Genomic DNA, 21,160 nt, shown 5'->3' on the forward strand with positions numbered 1-21,160 from the left:
TAATCGATGTATGGTGGATCAAATTCAATCCACTTCTACGAGCTTGGCACAACAGCTGATACCACTCAAGTTACACCGAATCCAAATTTACCAATACCTCCCCCAAATACAATGCTGCACGAAGACTTCAAACATTCTTGCGATATCAGTTGACGATCATCCGAGATCCGGTTGCAGGAAAGTGCGCTGAGCACCATTATCATAATACCCTTTCCAATACAACCGTGTGCAGTTGCCCTCGAACCCCTGAGTAGGAAATAAAAACCGAAAATACCACGTACCCGAACACTCCCAAAAGCATCTCGGCTCCGAAGCGAAAAATAATTTCAACGAGCTCCAGCGAAATTGAAAGAGATCGGGTCCGAGCTTGTTTCGGGAACGCTCGACGGAAAATCCGTGCAACGAACAGAAGATTGACGGCGACGCCGCCGGGTCACCGCTATAAATTCGCCGAAGTGGCGGCTTAAAGCTGTGCTGCGTTGGGAACCGGGCACAAGACACTTGCCAGAAGACATCGAAGCCGCCGTTGCGTCCGTTCTGCGACCAGACCGCATCGACGTTTGTTCCTTCTGCGGGAAGCATTCCGGAAAAAAAATAATATAAACGTCTAACGAGACCATAATCTCATTGGACACAGCCGCGTCAGAAACGATTGATCACGTGACAATTGAATTGATGCGCGAAATTATTACTTATCCACAGGGATATGAATTAATTCATTTATAATCCTGTATATAAATGTAATCACGTTTGGTCGATTGATATTAAAATGTTCACACACATTAATTAACTGAACGTACTTGGTTTTCGGAAGTGACGAAAATAAAGACTCGATTCACGCGTGTACATCGAAGATCGATTATCGTTTCACTCGAGTCGCTACGAATCCTCACGAAATCTGAAACAACTTCAGAGCCCACGATGAAATTTATGGCTTCCCTTTAAACTGAAGCCTACATTTTCGATCGCCCAACTAGAAATTTACAGGCACGATAAAGGTTGCCTTCTCTTCGAACGTGTTCCATCTTTCTCGTGTACTTCCAGGTCGCTCCTTGGTCCAGGGGCGGTCCATCCCCGACGCTGCCGGCCGTGACGCTTTTATTTCACCCTCGGTTCCGTGTTTCCTTTTGGTCCGTTCACCCTCTAATTCGTCGAGACGAAGAGCCACAAAGCGCTGTGTGTGTGCCATTAACCCAAATAATTCGGAGCTACGACCCATTCCCGAATTCCCAACCCCCGCTTCCACGGTGTATATCCTGCCAGCATTTTCCCTTTTCTTGCCCCGTGCAGCCGGATCGCGGGATCCTTTTTGAAACACAAGGTGGACCGGAAATCCCCCGAGAACCGGGCCCAATTCTTTCAGGAGTAACGAGTCGTTGCCGCGGGAGTCTCGTTTCCAAGCAACCGATTTCGAAATCGGGGTTCGAATTTTAATCAAGATCCAACTGTGTCACAGATTTCGTAGCGATCTACGTAGTTCGAAACACCAATACGATTTTGCGCTTTTTTTTCTACGGCATGTTTCAGCTTTTTTCGAAGCTATCGCGATGATTGTCTGTACCGCGAGTTCACGAAGTGGGTAGCATAATGATACAGTTTTCAGTTATCGTCGATCTTGACTCGATACTTTGGGTTCTAAGTTAATGGAATATACATAATATAGAAACGCCCGATACGAAGAAAATTTCAGGAAACGATGGCACGAAAATAGAGTCGTCCGCTTCACGAAACGATCATCCTATAAATTTATCGTCTCGTAAGACTCGTCGATCTTCGTGTTCTTTCTCGTGTTTCCGCGTATCCTCTACCGATTACGAGCCTTATTACGCTGGATCCTTAACGTTCACTTAATTCGCGGAGGATAACTTTGAACCGCGAACGCTATGGGAATAATTCTCCAGTGGATTATTCAATTACCCTCGCGTAATTAGTTCTCCACGGGATCCGAGAGCCGTCGCGGCCAAACTCGTTCCACTTGCGGCTTCCTTTTTTGGACTAATTTTTGTGGACAACGAGACGAGATAGATTGAAACGTGGTTTCTCAACTATTATATTTCTGTTTCAGAAGCGCCTGTCACGATTCCTGGACGCAGCTTCGACTGTCGCCGATGTTCGGTTGCATATGCCCGAACAATCACATGAAGAGGCGTTGCGACCGGATCTTCTCGATGGTGAATCACAATCCGTGCGTTGGTGAGTATAAAATTGTTGCGGACCGTTTCCGATCGATGGAACGTTATATTTTCCCCCCCCTCTTCTCTATCTATGTATACGTATACACACGCGATACAATACAGGCATCGCCCGTATTACAAGCGCGTACACACGAAACTGTTTACGCTTTTCGACTTTGTTTCTGTTCATTTTTTTTTGTTACGTTGTGAATTGCCCGAGAAGTGCAAGACACTTTTGTGAATTCTTGAATGGGAACGAGTATCGTAAACGTTGATTTTAACCGTATTTACTAGCGCACCCTTTTGGAAGACGATTTGTTGGTGTTGTGAAGTAAACGTGTGCTGTTTTTTCGTTTCATTTACTTTCTTGTTTGGATCACCACCCCGGACGGGAACGATTTCACTTTAATACCAGTTTCGTCCCGTCTCGTCGCGGGAGGTTCGCTCGATTGCCCGCCCGTTTTGTAACTGTTTGTCTGTACCTTGTCACGGAGTACTTGTTCCTTTGGTCTGTTACCTTTTTCTCTTCGATCGATATGCGTATCACCGGCGAGAAACCCTGTCGATCTTGGACCGAAATAATCGGACATTCTAGATCATGTTACATCTTCGAAGAGTGTATCGACACTGATTTGAATTATTTATTTGGTATTCAGAATGAACTGATTTACAAGAATCGATCGTTGATCGGCTCCTGAATATTTACATAAAATCGGAACAAACGTCGAATGGTATCGTATAAATTTTGAGAAATGTCGATAATTTATCCGTATTTAATTCTAGAATTGAATTATTCCACGAAAACGTAGAAACGAACGCTGTATCGTGTGTCAGATATGTCGAAAACCACACTTCGTAGCGGATGATCGCGTTCACAGATACTTCCACTTAACACTTTCAGTTCCGTTACTCTTCCGAGTTCGTCATAAGGCTCGTGGAACGACGTTATAGCCTCCTTCGGATAAGCTCCTTTCTCCTTAATTAACCAAAGGCCATACCGGTATCGAGATGTAGATAAGGATTTCATCGCGTGGCAGGCTCGACCTTAATTTCACCGGAATCCCTTTCCCATCGAGCAACATCTTCCATGCCTTCGCCCGCTTCCATCGAGCTTAACGACACCGGACCGGCTCTATTCTCGAAGCCTGCCCCTTTCGTCGAATCGTCCGAGAAAATATATCGCTCGCTGTATCTTCGATCGACGGCCCGCGAGTTCGAAGATTGCCGGCCCGATAAAACGAGCTCGTGCGATTTTTTCTCTTGTTCGTCCGAAGTTCGGCCGAAGTAATTCAGGTTGGATATTAAAGTTCAGAACGGTCTGCGCGTACGGATGAAAATCGACCGGACTTATGTATCTTCCCACGAAAATTATTTTTTGTAACAAAGTACAGAAGTAAGAGCGTAGCATACTCGAGTACTTCGGAATAATAATCGACGATTCTCTGTTTCGAATTCGACTATCAAAGGTCGTTCACTCGGCCAAGAACGACAGGGTTTCGGTTGTCTGTAAACCGCCGAGGGTTAGTATTTTGTACAGCGTATCTCCGCGCCACGTAAGTATACCTGCGAAACGGAGCGCATGTTCGACGTGCAAGCGTTCTGTCACCTGTCTTTCCAGCATTGCTTAGATCACTGCCGAATAGTCGAGCAACGGTGATCAGGCTGCAATCCAGTTTGTACGTTTCACCATCGGAGGAGTTCTCTATAGAAAATACAACCGCGACCGCGGATTGGAAGACACTCGAGTAAAACGTTTACGATCGTTCGATTGCCAGTCGATCTGTAAATCGAAAGGCTACATAGGATAAAGACACGCCTCGAGTTGCCGTTCCAATCGGAAAGTATAGCGGTACGAATCGGAGACACACGCTCGATCGTCCGAACGAGAAGGAAGAAAGGAACGGAAACGATGATTCCGAGAGACGCGTTGTCCCGTCGCGAGATCACGAGAAAAAATCCCCCTCCCTCGCATCCAGAGATCTACGAATCAACGATGGGAGTCGATCGAGGGCCGGGGGATCCGCCCTCGAGATCCGCCGAATGTCAAGGAACGTCTGCACGAGAGAGCACACCAAGCACACCACCACCCACCCCTCGCCACCCCAAGTACGCATTCTGCCCGAAGGATTTGCATTCGCCGAGATCAATGCGCGTCGCTCCTCCCACGCCGTTCAGACCGCGATCTCCATACGTTTCGCGTCTTTTCACCTTCGTTCGAGGTTCACGTTTCATCGAACTGGGTCAACCATGTTGCGACGGAAGGGGGGGGGGGGCGACGAATTTTTTCCCCACCAGACCCCGTAAATCGCTTTGGATCGCAGCTCTCTATCGAGGGGGGCACGCGAGGCGATAAGAATTAGCATACCTTTTTCTTCACCCGCGCGCGGGCTTCTTATTAGTTTTACCGTTGTTCCTTTTCATGCATTGTATCGCTGACACGAATCTATCGCCTCGAAACGGTGTTATGTTAATCGAGCCGAAAGACCGTTCGAATGCGATCCAGGGTAATGCTTGGCGCACGAACGAACGGGCCGAATCGAGGATCTATGGCTCGCGGGACCACCGTGCACCGTTCCTTTGCGAATGGGAAACGATGTCGCGGCCGATCCACGCGGATAAGAGTTCGCGCTAGCCTTCGGGCCAGAATGCTAGAAGATTATGCACCGCATGCCGTACTTTCTGCACGTGAGAGAGTCTTTTATTTTTCGGTGGCCGACCCGGCGCCGTGCACGTACACTCTTCATGCCTGCATGCCTGGATTTTTCTATACGTTCTATCTGATAATGCGCATGCTCGTTGATTAATCGCCTACTACGAATGTCTACTCTCTGTCACTTACTCGACTCACTAAACTCTCCTACCTCATCGTTCTCCTCTTTCGATCTAGACGTCATAGGTGTCCGGATCGTCTTGATCGAAGATATCATTCGTGATCTAATACATCTGCATAAGGTTTGACGGAATTTTAGCTCTTGTATGGTAAGATACAAATACTCAAATTTTAGGAAATACGAAGATATTACTCCAGCAATTTGGTCGAAATTTCGGTACGCTCCTTATCCGTTTTATTCTTTAACGATTCTATCGTCGTGGAGGATATGTTAGCGCGTTATTTCTACACCGCGTCGAACTATACATTAGAAAAGTGTTCCAAGTGAGTAGTCATTTTCTAAATCGAACATGATTCAAATACGTCTTTCCGTTACTTTTTTTTCCAAAATCAACAGTACGTAATATCACAGAAATATCGCGTTCGTGTATATAGTAAGAGGGTACGAGAGGTCAGCGTTTAATGCTCCGATCCTTCAAAACATTCAAGATTTATCCATCGCGAACCTCGTCATCCTCCATCACGAAGGTTAAAGTTATTCTCTCCCTGAGCTTCGGGAAGCTGTAGACTTGTTAGCCGAGGTTACTTCGAAACGGGAACTTCGTTCGAATATTATTCATAAATAGTAATTTCCTCCGAGTACACATCGCGTCGAAAAGTGCAGCAATCAGTCGCTGGATGCTCTCTCCTCGGTAAATCCGTCGTGTCGCTTGGTATTTTCCTTTTGGCCTGGCCAGGTTGGGGATGAGTACGGCAAAGATTCGTCGTAAAAAGATCGCGGAAAAATCACTGCACCCGGGCGAGTTAAACGAACCAGCTGGTAATCGGAATTGACGTTCGACTCTAAGAACGTGGCGCCGGGACGACTTCCTTTGCCGCCAAGGAGTTCCTTCGGAAACTCCCGTGGCACCGTCGAACGCCTAAGCAAACGCTTCCCACGCGAACGGCTCTCCCGGCTTTGAAGCCGTGCTCGAGGTACGATCCTCGGGAGAACACCGAAGATCCCCGTTCGTCTTTTTGCCAGCCCGGAGTTTGATTGGCTTCTCGAGGGACGCTAATGGGCCACGATAGACCTCGTTGCTGGAGTAATCCGCCGAATATTTTATAGACAGTACGGTTGTTTCGTAACGCGGGACTCTTTAGGAACGTCGTGGTACAAGCTCGATGTTTTTCTCCTGATTCGGAATTTTTGTTTGAAAATTGACCTAATAGATTCTGCCTTATTAACGGTGGAATTCGTTTCTAATGTTATCTACTTTAAAGCAATTTGTCATTTAGCTATTTTTTCTATATAATCTAATCTCTTTAATATAATGTAATACAATAGTAAAAATACACGGCAATAGTATAATTTTCGACTAAAATGTCCAGGATTGGACCGAAGAATGTCTTCGACGGGCGTCCCAAAAACTGCCAATTGTCGGTTTCAGTCGTGATTTCGTGTCCTCGAAACTGCTTGACCTACCACTGTCACTACACCAACCACCGCCACCACTACCACCGTATCACAGAACCACCACAAAAGTAGCACGTACCACGCGATAGAGAGAGCCCCGTACCCCTGTGCACGTGTACCGATATGCGATCACGCACCCCACTCACCCCGTTCTCGTCCGCGTCTCTGCTTCTGTGTTACAGAGTTCCTGCCCTCCTCCACCTCCGTAGACCTGTCGGGCACGGACTCGGCCCTGTATCCGTTCGACCCGCAGCAGGAGAGCTACCAGGAGCTCTGGTTACCGCCGACCAGTATGTACCCCTATTTTCTGTTCCCCGGGGCCGCGCGCACCTCGTACTACGACCACGAGAGCACGTACGACGTCCAGGAGCCGGGGGGACAGAGGCGTCAGCACGGGCATCGTCATCAGCACGGCCGTCATCAGGAAGCACCGGAGTTGCCTGGCAGGCCCGGTGTCCTCGTGATCGAGGGGTACGATCCTCGTGCCGATCACGAGGACCGGCAGGAGGCTCGTGCTGGTGCCGAGAATGAGCATCGGCCTGTTTACAGGGAGAAAGATACGGATGATCGATCCATGGAGGGACCTGGAGGCTTCTATGATCGCGGCTCTTCTTCTTCATCTTCTTCCTCTTTCTCTTCTTCTTCTTCTTCCTCTTCTTCTTCTTCTTCTTCTTCTTCCACGTTGTCCAAGCATGATCGTGCCTTCAGCACAGTGCACCTGCAGCCAAGGCACTCCCAAAGCGAGCATGACGCGCACCTGCACCATCATCACCATCACCAGCACCACAACCAGCACCACCACCCCGCACAACCTGCACCACCGTCAGTCGCGACGTCGTCTTCGTCTTCGTCGTCCTCGTCGTCCTCGTCGTCTTCTTCTTCGTCGTTGTCATCGTCGTCGTCGTCGTCGTCGTCGTCGTTTCCGAGTTATCCGCTGGCTCGTCCAACGCCTACCGTGGACGAGACGAAACGTATCGAGCGGCCTGACCTGGTGCACCGGAAGAAATTCGCACCAAGGCCCACCTACGAGCACCGGGCGATCTTCGATCGCGCCGACGACGACCTCGATGACCTCGAGTTCAGGATCGACGCGCTGCCAGTCGACCGGCTCTTCGATCTCCGCGAGGCCTTCGAAGGGTTCGTCGACCAAGGTTCGTACACCGGTGTCAAGGTGCACCCAGACACCATCGATCGTCCGCTACGCAGCCTCGCTACGAGCGTCGCCTCTCCCGCCAAAGGATCAAAAAATAGCAAGTCGTCCGGCTATTTGTTTTTATTATTTCAAAAATATCATGGTATTTTCAATACGAATTGAAAAAACGGCATCATTTTAGGGTAATCCTGTTCAGAATAAGTACAGTTCGTAATCCTCTAGGCAGCGTTTACGTTTTTACTAAACCAATAGAAACTCTTGCGCATCGAATAAAAATCGTCCATCTCGAATATGGTACTAAATTGGTAACGCTGAATTCTGTTATTTCTGCATCTCTGAGGTACAGATTCTATAGAGCTTGAACCGTTTCTAGTCCGAGCTGATGCTCCACTCGCCACCGACGACTTTCTATTTTGAACGCTGCGTGACACCGATCTGGAGCCAGAAGATACGTAGCAAGTTGCCCCTAAAAACTTCCTCACTTATTGGTCGCTCGATACTTTCTCCGCTCGACGAACTTTTTTTTTACCGGCGACTTGCTCGTACGGGCGGCGGTTCCGAGGGAACGATTAGCGACGCTCAACTGTTGATCAACGAAAACTCGGAACTACTAGTCGCCCACAAGGGAAGGGGAGGGACGGATCGTTCGGCAGTTTCGACGCCGGGAAACAAGACCCGGCGACCGAAAGTTAAGCGGTTCGATTAGTAGTTACCGATACTCGGAGACACGCTACGAACTTTCGTGGCCGGATCGAGTTTTTGCGGAATCGTGGTATACACGTAACGTCGAATGTCGATATTTTAGACGATCCTCGTGCGACTTTCCCTATCGCGACGACGTCTCGGAAGAACTTCGACTTGCCTTTATTAACAACACAGTTCAAGTTACTTGGAACGACCCGTTTCATAGAAGTTTTCGTTTGATTTTCCTGCCATTGTGTCGCGATAGTCGCAAATGTCCGCTCGAAGATTCGTAAAGTTTTTAATCTCCACGCATCTATCGTCGTTCACGTTTCGAAGCGTTGAGAGTCGACGATTAGACGCGACGACTCCATTCGCCATGCTCCGTTACTCTTGTTCGTTTACAGTAAAGGTCATCTCGCATTCGGACAACTCAACCAGCTTCGAGCTGATCGAGTCGCAGGTGGAGAACCCGCTGATCGACGCCGGTCACCAGGACCTGCTCGCCATGAAGGAGATCCCGATCCCCGGGGGCACTCACCACAAAACGCATCACAAGAAGAATCAAACGGACGATCACGATCGTGAGTAACAAACTGAAAGTAAACACTCCCAGTGGTGAGGATGACGCCCCGACAAAAATCGTGTAGAACCAGTCAGACAGTGATCGACCGAATACTGTATTTTGCCGATCTCGCGCATCAGTTCGTATTTCGGGAGAAGTCGCTCTCCGATCCGAAACCAGCGGGATATATCAAAATCCGGCGAAAACTTGCTAGAGGGGCGGGATTAAAGTTCGAAATCCGGCGGCGCGAGAAATAATACGCGAAGATACCGCCTGGGGTAACAGGAAACGAGGGGACACCTCGGGGGGTTAACGAAATTAAATTAAACTTTCTGCCGCGATAAGTCCACCTCCCGCGAAAACCGACGACGCTGATCGATTCCGCGGAAAGTTCCACGCGAGCGGAACCGAGAAAAATTTACGAGCCAACCTCGGGACGAAGTTGCCGGTAATTTGAACGGAGCGGCCGCGAATTTACCGGATAATTTTGCCCGCGAATCGCTGGCTGTAGAGGAGACGGAAAACTTGGGAGGGACGCTTTCGACGCCGGAAACGGATACATATTTTTTCAAGCGGACTCGGCAACCGTAACTCATGCTGGTTGATGGATGCGCGAATCCCTGTCTGTGTTAACAGGAACAAAACCGTGGTCAGCATAATGCCAGCAGGCACGGTAAATACCCGTTGCTTTAACAGCCGTAAATTCTCTAGTGGACAGCGCACAGGATACCATTGCGAAAGATACGAGGGCCCGTAACTTTGACGCTGTTTTCATCGATTAAAGTTACACTTCTTTACTATTCTTTCATGGAGACCATAATCAATCTCTGCGTGGAATTCTTATCGTGGCTATTGAACGGTCACCTGGAATCGATACAGGTAGGATCTTGTACAGGAGGACCAAGAAAAAGTGGTCGATATATTGTACGCAACCGTTTCTTCGAAGTAATTCTATTGATATGATTAAGTAAATTAATCGTAGATCGCGTAACGTGTGGGATTGTCTGTTTCGTTTTCAGCTATTTTCCCTAGCGTTTCGACATTGTTCTTGGCAACTGAGAACAAGATTGATCGAATATATATGTACCTACATCTAGTTCACAGTATTTTTAGGTAGCGAAACTTGTACAATCAATTAATTCAATAATCATCACAAGAAGTGAATAATTATTCTAGGAATTTTGGGGTTGGTCTTATTCAAAGAGCATACTTTTGCCCCCAAAAAGACCCTGAAAAAGTTGGAATCTATTTTTCGCACTTTAATCCTTTTTTACCAGAGCACATACCATATACTTTTGGTTCCATTCGATGTGTGTATTTAGTACAAAAGATTCGAGTGTGTGGGTACTCTATTCTCACTTTATCTCTAGGACATAGTTTATATTCTGTAGAACCTGGGACAGTTTTCGATCACTGAATCTCCTCGATGAATAATAAAAGTAGCGCACCAATCGTCTAAGACGAATACACTGTGGTCAGTTGGAAAAAGGCGTCTATCTACGAAGCTAAATCGCAAGGCAGGGAGGCTGTAACGTTCGATTTCAGTCCGGTCAGGTTTAATCGCGTGGAAACCAGGGTGGACGTGCGACGGGATATCGAGGGATCGGTCGAAAAGATGAACGAAAAAATTGGCCGGGACGATAGAAGACGGATGTGCGATCCGTGATGCAGGAAGGCGTGGGCCCGGTGCGGTAGCGCGAACTATAACGCATCGAGAATTGATTGCATCCGGATCGGCCCGGCGAGTAATTATCCTTGGTTATCCTTTAATCCGGCGATTACCCGCGTATCGATGTTCCGTCCGGTGATTGATTCGAGCGAAACGGATTCGTACGGTTCGTCGAGCAACCTGGGGACCGATCGTGTTCGGGTATCCAGCGAACCGTTCGGAAGAAAGGCGGATGACGGATTTTTCTGATCGGGAATGTCGCCGTCGGCTATCCGTTACATTGAAAAATTTATAATGGAGGCCCCTTGGAACCGTGAATCTACGACGTTTCGCTGAACGAGTATCAGGAATCGACCCCCGTCGTGGTGCGATTAAAGGATGAAAGAAAAGTTTCTTTCTTGAATCGTTTCTAACCAACCGGGAAGCATTATTACAGGAAGCATTATTATAAGAAAAATTTCAACAGTTCAGATTTCTGAGAATATTACCGTTTGCTTTGCATGCTTCCTTTATTAATAACTTATCAATAACCAATGATTCGCGGTTTAAACTCTTTGAAGATTACTCGGGAGGGTGACCTTGATAGCATATGTCGAGGTCAGGGTCATTGGATGTGGATGCTATTCAGCAGTTCACCCCTAACATTCTTTTTCAGCTTTTGTTTTTGAAAAGACGTAGTACTACCACCGATGAGGTATAGGATAGACCTATCATCTTATGGGACTTCGTGTCTCATGTTCTGAAATACCGATAGTGTAAAAAGTCAGTGTACAATGTTGTCAGATCATGAGTGTTCGGTACGTCGGAAAATCATCGAAGGGACCATGGTCGTGAACGGATTCTCTTCCGTCCGTTCACTGTAAAGTAGACGTATTAGAAAGGAGTCTTGGGTCCCAATCCCGACGGACCTATATTAGTTTTTCTTCGCGTACAAAAAAGTTATTGCGTTTAATATTGTTTTTATGGATATGTATATGTATTATTATGTACATTTGAGTAAATTATTTTATTATTCCATTGTTATTACAACAGTTTAACAGTGACTACGAACGCATGCATATTTTCAAATATCGGACTAATAGTATATTTTTATTCTATATTATTACATATAAGTGAGTAATACGTATCAAAAACGTAATCGAAACACAGATTTTTTATTACACCACAAACATCGCATAAAAGATATTTCGTTATATTGACATTTGTAATAATTATGGATTTTGCAAGAAAATCAACATTATTGACATTATGGAAGATATAACGAAATATCACTGTAACACTTAAAAAAGTTTTAAAGTTCCATTTATATCATTGTCCTGCGCGGCGGGGGAAGGGGGTGGAGGCGCGATGTAATCAAGCCGGCTTTCACCTTCTCCGCACGAACAAACGCGCATTTTCCTCGACTTGTCGCGTTCTAATTAAAATCCGTTCGGCCGCTTATTTGCCCGTTTCTCCACTGGGCTAGCCGGCCGTCTAGCCTAACGAGTCGCTATTTTCTACGGTTCGAGAGTCGAACCCTCGACGGACCTGGACGCGCTGGAATTTCGCATTCATATATTCAATTTCGTCGGAGCGGCCTGCCGGGACCGGAAGCTCGTTTCGTCGAACGCCATAGAGGATTTTGAACAGGTGGTAGGACACGAAGGAGGGTTCAAGGTGAGCTCCGTTTCGACAAATTTTTTCCTCTCCGTGAAAAACGATTTCGTTATAAAGCACGAGAAAGGGGTTAAAAATTATATTCAATCTTCGGTGCATTTGTAAAATTGGAAAAGTTAACTAGTCGTAACCGTGGATCATAATTCTTCTCGGTCGACGTTGGTGAATCATCGCTTCAGTTAATTACTTGGATGGCCGCACTTTACAATTTTACCGATCGATAGATGGATGGGACAAAACGCTTCCGCGAGTGTATTTTCCTGTGGATTGCCCCCCTTCCGCAGCTGCGGGAAAGAAGGGAGGAAAAGAGAGAGACGGATAGGCCGGAGAAAGTAGGCGGAAAATCGTTGCTCGTTATCGGCGGAGTTAAACAAACGGGTCACCGTAATTATAACTCACACCGGTACGCGCATCTAGGTCCGGGCATGCGCTCGTCTACGTGCACCTGCCGAGCACGTTCGAGTGTGCTCGTCAAAAGTGTGCCCCTATCGATTTCGGATATACATATACATAAAGTAAAATCCGTCCGCAAACGCGTCGTTGTCGTCGTCGTCTGGCCTACATTTTTCTCTTTCCTGCGGAAAATTGACCGGTGTGCGCGATCTATCCACGCATATCGATCTCGAAGAGGACCCGCTGTGGATCGCGTGAAAAGTAAAAGGTGTTCTTTTTTGCAGTTGGATCGAGAATGTAAGAAGTATCCAAAAAGCCGTTTTTTGTTGTAAAGTGTTTAAAGATACCATTTAGAGATTTTAACAGGAAGTAAATGAAAAATTGGGGAAAGACAAGTATCTATAACAGTGCTGGGGCACGAAATGAAAAGTTTGAGAAAGACAAATACAACAGTACTAGTGTAAGGGGTAAGGGTTAAAATTCGTGTAATAAAGAATTGCAGTAATAAACACTTATCGTATTACAGAACATTGATACCCCTTTAAACCATTTATCTGAAGAAAATTGCTCCGAATATCCGAATAACTGTACGTATCGTTCCCGATGCTTGCACTAAGAACTCTCACTGATTGTTCGACGTGTATTCTATTATACAGTTACCCCTATTATTCAAAACCGTTTTATTCTCCCACCCCCTTATCCACTTTATCGTATACATTCTCCCTCGATCTATCGGGAAATCGGATAACCCTTAATTCTCTGGTATTTTCCCCTTGACTTTCCCCGCTTCTAATTAAAAGAGTACAAAGACCCAATTTATCCGTGTTTAATCGAACCGGCCACGCGGGGACAGGTATACGCGCGGGTAATGTAAGATATTCGAGGATTACGGGACCGCATCGTTCCGTACAGAGGGTTTATCTGGTAACCGTGACCTATCGGCGGTACAAAGTCTCCGCGGGAACGACGCAAGGAAGCGACGGTACGTGTCCGCGCATAAGCCGTCCTCGCTATCGCCGTCACATCCCCACTCTGCAAGAAAGAATAATCCTATAACTCGCAATTAAACTGTGGGGTACCTTAACGATGAAACAATTTAAAGAACAAGCCCGGTACACCGAAACACCGTAGCTGCTGTGCAGCATATATCGGTGTTCCCTGTTTGGTTCGCGGCAATTAGCACACGTACGTCTTCCTTACGTCATTCGACGCAGCGCGGAACGAACGGATCCGGTCGATTAACAGCTTGGCAAATTTGGAAAATGGCTTGCCCCAATGTTCAGCCACGGTGATTATTCGTTCTGCTATAATACTTTTCACCTCTCCCACGGGGTTCGACGTTCGTTTCTACCACGGACACGTGTCCCAGCACTCCCCCGCCCCTCTGGCTTCGTGTTTCATTTAATTAACGAGAAAGTGGGTTGAGTGGAGCGTACATTTTAACGATCGTCACGTTGTATGTACACGTTAATAATAATAATAATCCGATCCTCTTTCCCATTTAATCACGCTTATCCCAACCGATTCCTTCCTGTGTTCGGCGCCTCTCTGTTCTTAGGAAAAACGAAATTAATTGGGTCAGTGGAGGGCAGGGGGAATGTAAATTCTTTCAGGGAGATCCATTATCTTTGTGTCTTTCTTTGTGTCCGATTATTATATTTTTGTACGTGCAGCAAGAACGAGCACCAGCAAGAATATTGTTATGCACTTTTCTTAGCTGGGATCTACTCGGTGGTGTATCCAACAGCAAGCACACTAAGAGCTAATTATCCAATCAACTTTAACTATACGAAATCCGATTACGATCGCGAAGTTACGGGTCTATAACTGTTTTCGAGGTTTTTCCCAGCGTTTTTCTCCGCTGCTTTCCCCGTCTATTCGCGGTCGCGGTAATTGGTCAGGTAACATGGAATATCCATTACAATCTCACGAACGCAAATAGATTTTCTGCAGCGAGCCGCAAGATATACAATTACCCGGTGGAAGGATCGATCCGTTTTTGTCGCGGTGTACTTCGCCGATCGTTCGTCGAAGAGAGGACCGTGAATCGCTAGGAAAATTTTCTTTCACCTTCAGTATCGATACTTTACAAATTAATTTAAAACGTTCTCCCGGCACTTTTCCTTCTCGTCTTAAATTTCGGTTGTTTGAAAATTAAATATTCATTTCTTACGAACCAGCTAACTACCCCTGCTTATCCAATCCAACCTTTTTCTTTCTAAGCGGCTAGATCATTTGCTGGAAAAAAGAAGTTTCTCGACAGAACGATATCTCTCGCTCGTTGTAATATTTCACTCGGCCCCGAATCGATGACGAAAGATTCCCGACAGAACACGCTCGTTTTTATCCCTGATGGGGAACGATTTCCCTCATTCGCGAGTCTAACGATCCCCGTCGAGTTTCTACGTTCGTGCACCTGCGTCACCGGCGAAAGGTTCGGGAGAGGCTGCCTCGGTCCAGATATATATCCCGATGGTAGAGGGGAGCAGGGCGCGGGCACGGCATCGATCTCGAGCAGCCAGACGGACACCGGTTCCAATTACCACCAGTTCGAATTGGCCGTGTTTCTCCGGCCAACTCTCGAGGAATCTGTCTGCGATCGAGTCAAGGAACCGCCCAACCCGCGTACCGCCGACTCCTGCGATTGATATTCCTACGCTGCTGGAGGATCCTACCAGAGGATCTTTTGTTATATCGCAAGCGCAACCATCCTACTGGTGGCCCACAAACAAGGTACTCACAGACTGACCGACCACTTATTCGCTGTAAGAGTTTCTATCGTTAATAGTAATACTTTCATTGTTAGTTTCGTCGTGGAATATTTAACGATCTATTCAGATATACAGGGTGAATCAATAAGAACTACTATCTAAAATATCTCGTAACGAATTATTTTAGATAGTAGTTCTTATCGTTTCACTCTGTATATACAATATACGGGTCAAATTGTGAGGTTGCGCTTGCTGAATCTATCCCTTCTCCAACTGTACTCTCATAATGTATCATCTCTACCTAAATTAAAAGGAATACACAGATTTACAGCTAATACTAATCGAGGCAAAGTGAATGAAAATGAAATGGTCGAGGAATAGTGGAACAACAGTAGGGAGATGAAAGAGCGAAACAATAACTTATTCAACAAGGGTATATTTTACGTCACTTAAGCGTTCCCTAATGGGGGATTCCAAGACGGAACCAGCGCGAGAACAGCAATAAAGGGGAAGGAATAAAAACTTCCACCCCATCGAGGGATGATTCTCCCAAACCACAGCAATCAAAAACATCCCCGTTTCACGATGAACGAGCATCGGTAGAGACCCTCGGATCGACGCCTGTAACTTCCGACGACCCACGGACTGCGACTTTATTTCGGTCGGGATGATCGGCGTCATCGATTCAAGGCCACCGGTTGTACCTCCCTCATAACGCGAGCGGCCCTTTTCTGAAACTCCCGGAATATCAATAGAACGAATTCACCTCTCGAAAGGGAGTCTCGACGCCAGCCGTCTCGAATGAATTTATACGCCGCTTTACCCCGCCGAGCAGGAATTTTCGATGCCTCGTATACTTCGATCAGCCTTGATGCATTCGAGAAACTTTTATTCGACGGGCACGAGCTCGTGAATTAACGCCCCAGTCCATTTTGAACTTTCGTATCGAACCGATCCCAGTGCCGAATCGGAAAACCACGTCGAAAAATTGCTTTATCAAGATGGATCCCGTGATTTCCCCTTTATCCAGTTTTACTTCACAGAATTTCCCTTCCTCGAACAAAATGAGACACCACGAACGTGGATTTTTTATTTAGCTCATCCCTCGAAATTTCACGTTCTTCCAGAGCCGTTGAAACTGCCCTCTAAATTCAGTCCGGGATTCCTTTACATTCATTTGTCGCGGCGAGTTCCCCTCTAATAACTGTCTCGAAACCGCTTCAAGTTCTTCCGACGATTTATTCAAAGCTGTTAAAGCACCAGAAAAACAAGTCAACCAGGCGAGTCTTGTTGCGTGTTTAATGCAACGACGCGACTTTATTCGTATTGTAAGATCCCCCGGGCGTCGCACCTTGTCTCGAACAGTATCGCGATATCGATAGTAAAAGTGAAAAGTGTTTTACGGGTCGATAACTCGCAGTGAGGCTCTTCGCGAAATTGCTCGTTCGTTTAACGCTGCACGGTTCTCGCCGGAGAACTCGAATTTCAGCCCCCGCAGAAAGCTACACAGTTCGATAATTTATTTCTGTTCGTGCGTTTTTCATCGACGTCTCGAAATTTCTGCTGCATCATGTTGGCGGACTTTAGATTCAAAGAACACCTGTCGCAATCTCGTTCCACCTACACGTGTACGAAGTTCGGACGTACGTAAGTGGAACATCTTACGGGAGGTTGAACCATGGATATTATTAAACCATATACCAGAATTTCTAGAGCAGAGGGAGAGAGAGAGAGAGAGAGAGCTGTTAAAGAAATTCATGTCATATATGTATATACTAATAGACGACCAAACAAGATTCCCACTTCTTTAAAATATTCAAATAAATTTCACGTCGACGTTAATTAAAACAACAAAGATGGAAGAGGTGCACGAGTCAATTAGAGAAATATTCAAGGGAATGCAGTATCGAAGGATCAAAGAGAAATCTCTTCCCTCCTCAGCCTGGATTCCTTAAAGACGGCCGAAAGGTCAAAGACAAAGTACCCCTCGCGAGGAAGATTCGGTGGGCGGCAATTAAGGCGGTCGAAGAGAGGGATAACAGAAGTGATGTTGGAGGCTCGTTTGTCTTAATAAAGTGCGTCGAAGGCACGCTCCTCGCGACGGCTGACTTATGGCTGGTCATCCAAGTGAGCTGCGCCCTCTCCCACGGTCCACGCTTCTAACAGTTTTTCCTTCCTCATACCCGCGCGATGGTGGTTCCACGCGGTATTCAGAAGGGTTCCTCGGGTCCCGAGACCGTTAACCCCAGCCACCGAGTCCATCAATCGAAAGAGGGTTGGATGGTTAACGATGCCGAACATTCGTCATCGGCTGGTTCTTTCATCCCCTCCTGCTTTCTTCTGCCTCGTTTCACCCCATTTTAACTCCTTTCCCTGCCTCTGAATGGGGTTCCCTGGGGATGGAGAGATGCTCCAATTCGGAATTTTCTTATTGTCAATTAAAGAGATGTAGAGTTGTGGTAGAAGGAATATTTTCAATTGCTATTTTTATATGATTGCGATTCGTACTGAAATATTCTGTAGACATTTGTGCTGTCTGGGGTAGGTGTTTATTTATCTATAAACGATGAAGCATCTTTCGGAGTAATAATATTAAAAAGTGGTAGAAGCTAGTACGAGTAAAATGAAGCCGTTTTATTCGAAGCTTTGGTTTCGAGGAAACCGCCTTTGAAAATTCATCCGATCCACGTACATTCAAGTGGTTACGAGTAAGTAGAAACGGTAAGAATGGAACAGACGTGTCAGCCAGTTTGCACTCTATGTATATTAACCTTTCAGCTACGGCGGAACTTTCCGCGGAACTATACCGCTGTTCAGGACAGAATTGCCGCGAACTCCACGTAAACGACATTAGTACAGCGAACAGTATTTGAATTCTTTCCACTATGCATTTAGCCGTGTTGAAGAATAGATGTTGTACACGTTTTTCAACAGGTGATAAACAAGCGAGCGCACCATAGTCGCGTATCTTTGAAACGTGTCACTCAGAGGAAAGGCACTACAGTGGCGTTACAGTAGCGAAAAGGTTAAATAACGTCACATGCATTTTCGTTATCTTGACCTTGACTCTTTAAACTTTCTTCGAGCCAAGCAAATGGACTCCAAAACTGCAGGTACAGTGAAATTCCAAGAATGCAGATCTCGCTCGGATAACTTACTCGACAGCTGCCCTTATCTGCATACCCTGTGCTCGATTAACGACAAAATGTCCACGTCATATAAATTAATAAAAATGAACACGTCTGGACGAAGTTCACCGTTTCCCCGTGGCGATTTGCATTCCAGTCCGCGATGCAATTCGTCGCGACAATTAATACAAGGAAACTCGAGGAAGATTTTGCGGCCTCTGCACCCGTCCGTCCGCGGTTGCATAATTCTTGCATTAACCTTATACATTTATTCCGGCCCCTTAATGCGGAAGTTTATTTCAAGTTGTCGCGAAGTTTGTTTAAAATGCTGCTGCCCTGACGCGCGCGCTCGTTTATGGAAATACGCGCCATTTTCTTTTCTTCCCGTGCAGACGAAAACCGACCGCGGATGAATATTCAGCATTCGACATACGTTTCTGGTCGTATTCGACACGGAGAATATTTCCTGAGAAATACAACTCTATAACGGATAAAATTAACTGTTACACGCCTCGAAACGTACGGACTTTAATCGAGAATTTTCCATTCCTCCGTTCAGTTTCTCACCGCTTCTAGGTCTTATTCCGACGTCCTCGCGAGCCGCTTAAACTCGGAACTTCTCCTGCCGCAAAACCAAGAGCTCCGGCGATTTGCATAAATAAACAATTATTCTCGGCGATTGTTTTTAAGTGGCGGCTGCCCCGGGGATAAATATCGGCCGATAAATATTCAAGATTCCCCTGGTTAAGGCTCGCTCCTTTTTTGCTCGGTTGGTCAGGCCACTCGGTCACCGAATGATTTATCATTTGTTTCTGCTCGAGGAACGGAACCGGGTCTCCGACGTGCTGCGCAAACAACCGCACCGCGTATGACTGCATTTCGCGACGACGACGACGACGTGTTTGACTTCGTCACCCGTCCCCGATAGCGATCGTCGTGACACGGGGGTGGATGGAATGCGGCCACCGCTGCGTGTTCAAGCGGAGAAACAAGAATTACGCGCGTCGACGGAAATCCACGGCGATTATCCGGCTCGGTCGTGGCCACGGAGAATTTGTAGTCCGCTTCGGTATGCGGTTCCGTCTCGATTCCCGTGTTTGTAATACCGGTTCGGGTAGAAAACCGGTGTTTACTTGATGGAGCTGAAGCTTCAGTTTCATAGTCTATATGCAATGTATACTTTATACTGTGTTCACTCGTAACCGCGGGGATGCTTCGTTAGGAGTTGGCGAAGAGTATTTGCCGAAGCCGTGGATATTGTAGTCCATGGGATTCGAATGGATAACGAAATGATACGGAACTGATTAAATTGTTCCTGAGACCCGATCGACTCCCGACTATTTTTTGTTTAAAGCTTGTCTAAGGTGCGTTGCTGTTCGTTGTAATTAGAAAATATTTCGAACTAAATTTTAATACCTCTCGGAATTTTGACCCTCTCTGAAAACGAAGTGTGCATGTAGTATGAATCCAACGCATCAGTCTAGGAAATGTCAGTAGATACTTTGTTGTTATCTGATATTCGTATCATTGTCCTTTGAGCATCGGAACACGAACAGATCTATAGACTTGTGTCTGCGAGACACCAAGAGATTCTTTTGCTATTTAGTGAAGAAACGCAGTAAGACACAATCTGCCAGTTGAAAAATGCTTTGTGGAACGTTCCTTTTATATTTCTGCGCAGAGACGTCAGTAGTATTGCCATCTGCCTCGTCAGATCTGGACAAAATACAGCAGCCAGTGAAAGTCATCCTCTCCAGCACGTGTCACCACGCTTACACCGCCTGCAAGTGAGTAAAAAAGCACACACTTCGAATTTCATCCTGAAGTTTCTTCCGTGTGTGTGAATGCAGATCCTTTGGACGAATTCGAAATATATATTTTTTTTAATTTCATGTCACATACTTCGAAACAATTTATTCTGATATCACTGAAGCAGTTAATGTTCTCTTTACTTTTTCGGATCAGGCTTTGTCAGTGACAGAGTCGAACAGTCGTGTAAGTTTACACGCAATGATTTCGGTCGCTTGTCGTTGTAGGAACGATCCAGACTGCAAGGTCCTCTTAGAGCCGGTCCTGAATCACTGCGATTTAACGAGCTGCGCAAGGAACGAGTGCATGGACGCTCTGCAGAACTTCTACAAGTCCGCCAACCACAAGCACTCCGTGGAGATTGCGTTCTGTCTGTGCAGGTGAGTTATCGATGACGACAAAGGAAGCTCGATCGAGAAACCCTCAAGACCATTTTGGCCACGCATGCCTTTTCAGTATCGATAGAAATCTCCCGGAGATCTTTGGGATCTTCGAAAGGCCTTAAACGCTTTACAAGCCGATGGAGGTTCTGAAAGGTCTTGGGCCTATCAAGAGAACCTATATAAGTAGATCTCTTGACCTTTAGAGGGCATCAAGGGTCTGCCAGAGATCCTTAGGCCCTGTGCGGTAATTGAAAGACCCCTTGGGAGATCTTAAGGGTTCCTAAATGAACTTGGATATCTTTAGAGGATGATTGAATACATACATGGTGTGACAATGTTATTCGACGAGTCAATTAAAATCGTTACAAAAAATCAAGCAACGAGACAACAAACGTGAGAGACTGTAAGAAAGTAAGAAGGGTCAAACGAGACCTCGTGGAACAAAGTTCCATCTACCGCAGAAATACCTCAAGTTCTGCATCTCTAATCACTTCACAGGTTTCTCTTTCAAAGAAGGTCCATTAACCTTTAAGTGGCTTTTGCTCGTCAAAC

General features: G+C 46.3%; 1 protein-coding gene across 1 annotated transcript in view; it reads left to right on the plus strand.

The window, feature by feature from the left end:
• LOC107190895 overlaps positions 1-21,160 on the plus strand; it is a 253,254-nt gene that overhangs the window by 195,991 nt on the left and 36,103 nt on the right. Inside the window, exons 5-9 of the mRNA XM_015579782.1 lie at positions 2,066-2,193; positions 6,643-7,611; positions 8,702-8,878; positions 20,098-20,203; positions 20,453-20,605. Coding sequence (XP_015435268.1) covers positions 2,066-2,193; positions 6,643-7,611; positions 8,702-8,878; positions 20,098-20,203; positions 20,453-20,605 — 1,533 coding nt within the window. The remainder of the gene's footprint in view (positions 1-2,065; positions 2,194-6,642; positions 7,612-8,701; positions 8,879-20,097; positions 20,204-20,452; positions 20,606-21,160) is intronic.

The sequence above is a fragment of the Dufourea novaeangliae genome, unplaced genomic scaffold (genome assembly GCF_001272555.1).
Source record: "Dufourea novaeangliae isolate 0120121106 unplaced genomic scaffold, ASM127255v1 scaffold208, whole genome shotgun sequence".
Lineage (NCBI taxonomy): Eukaryota > Metazoa > Arthropoda > Insecta > Hymenoptera > Halictidae > Dufourea > Dufourea novaeangliae.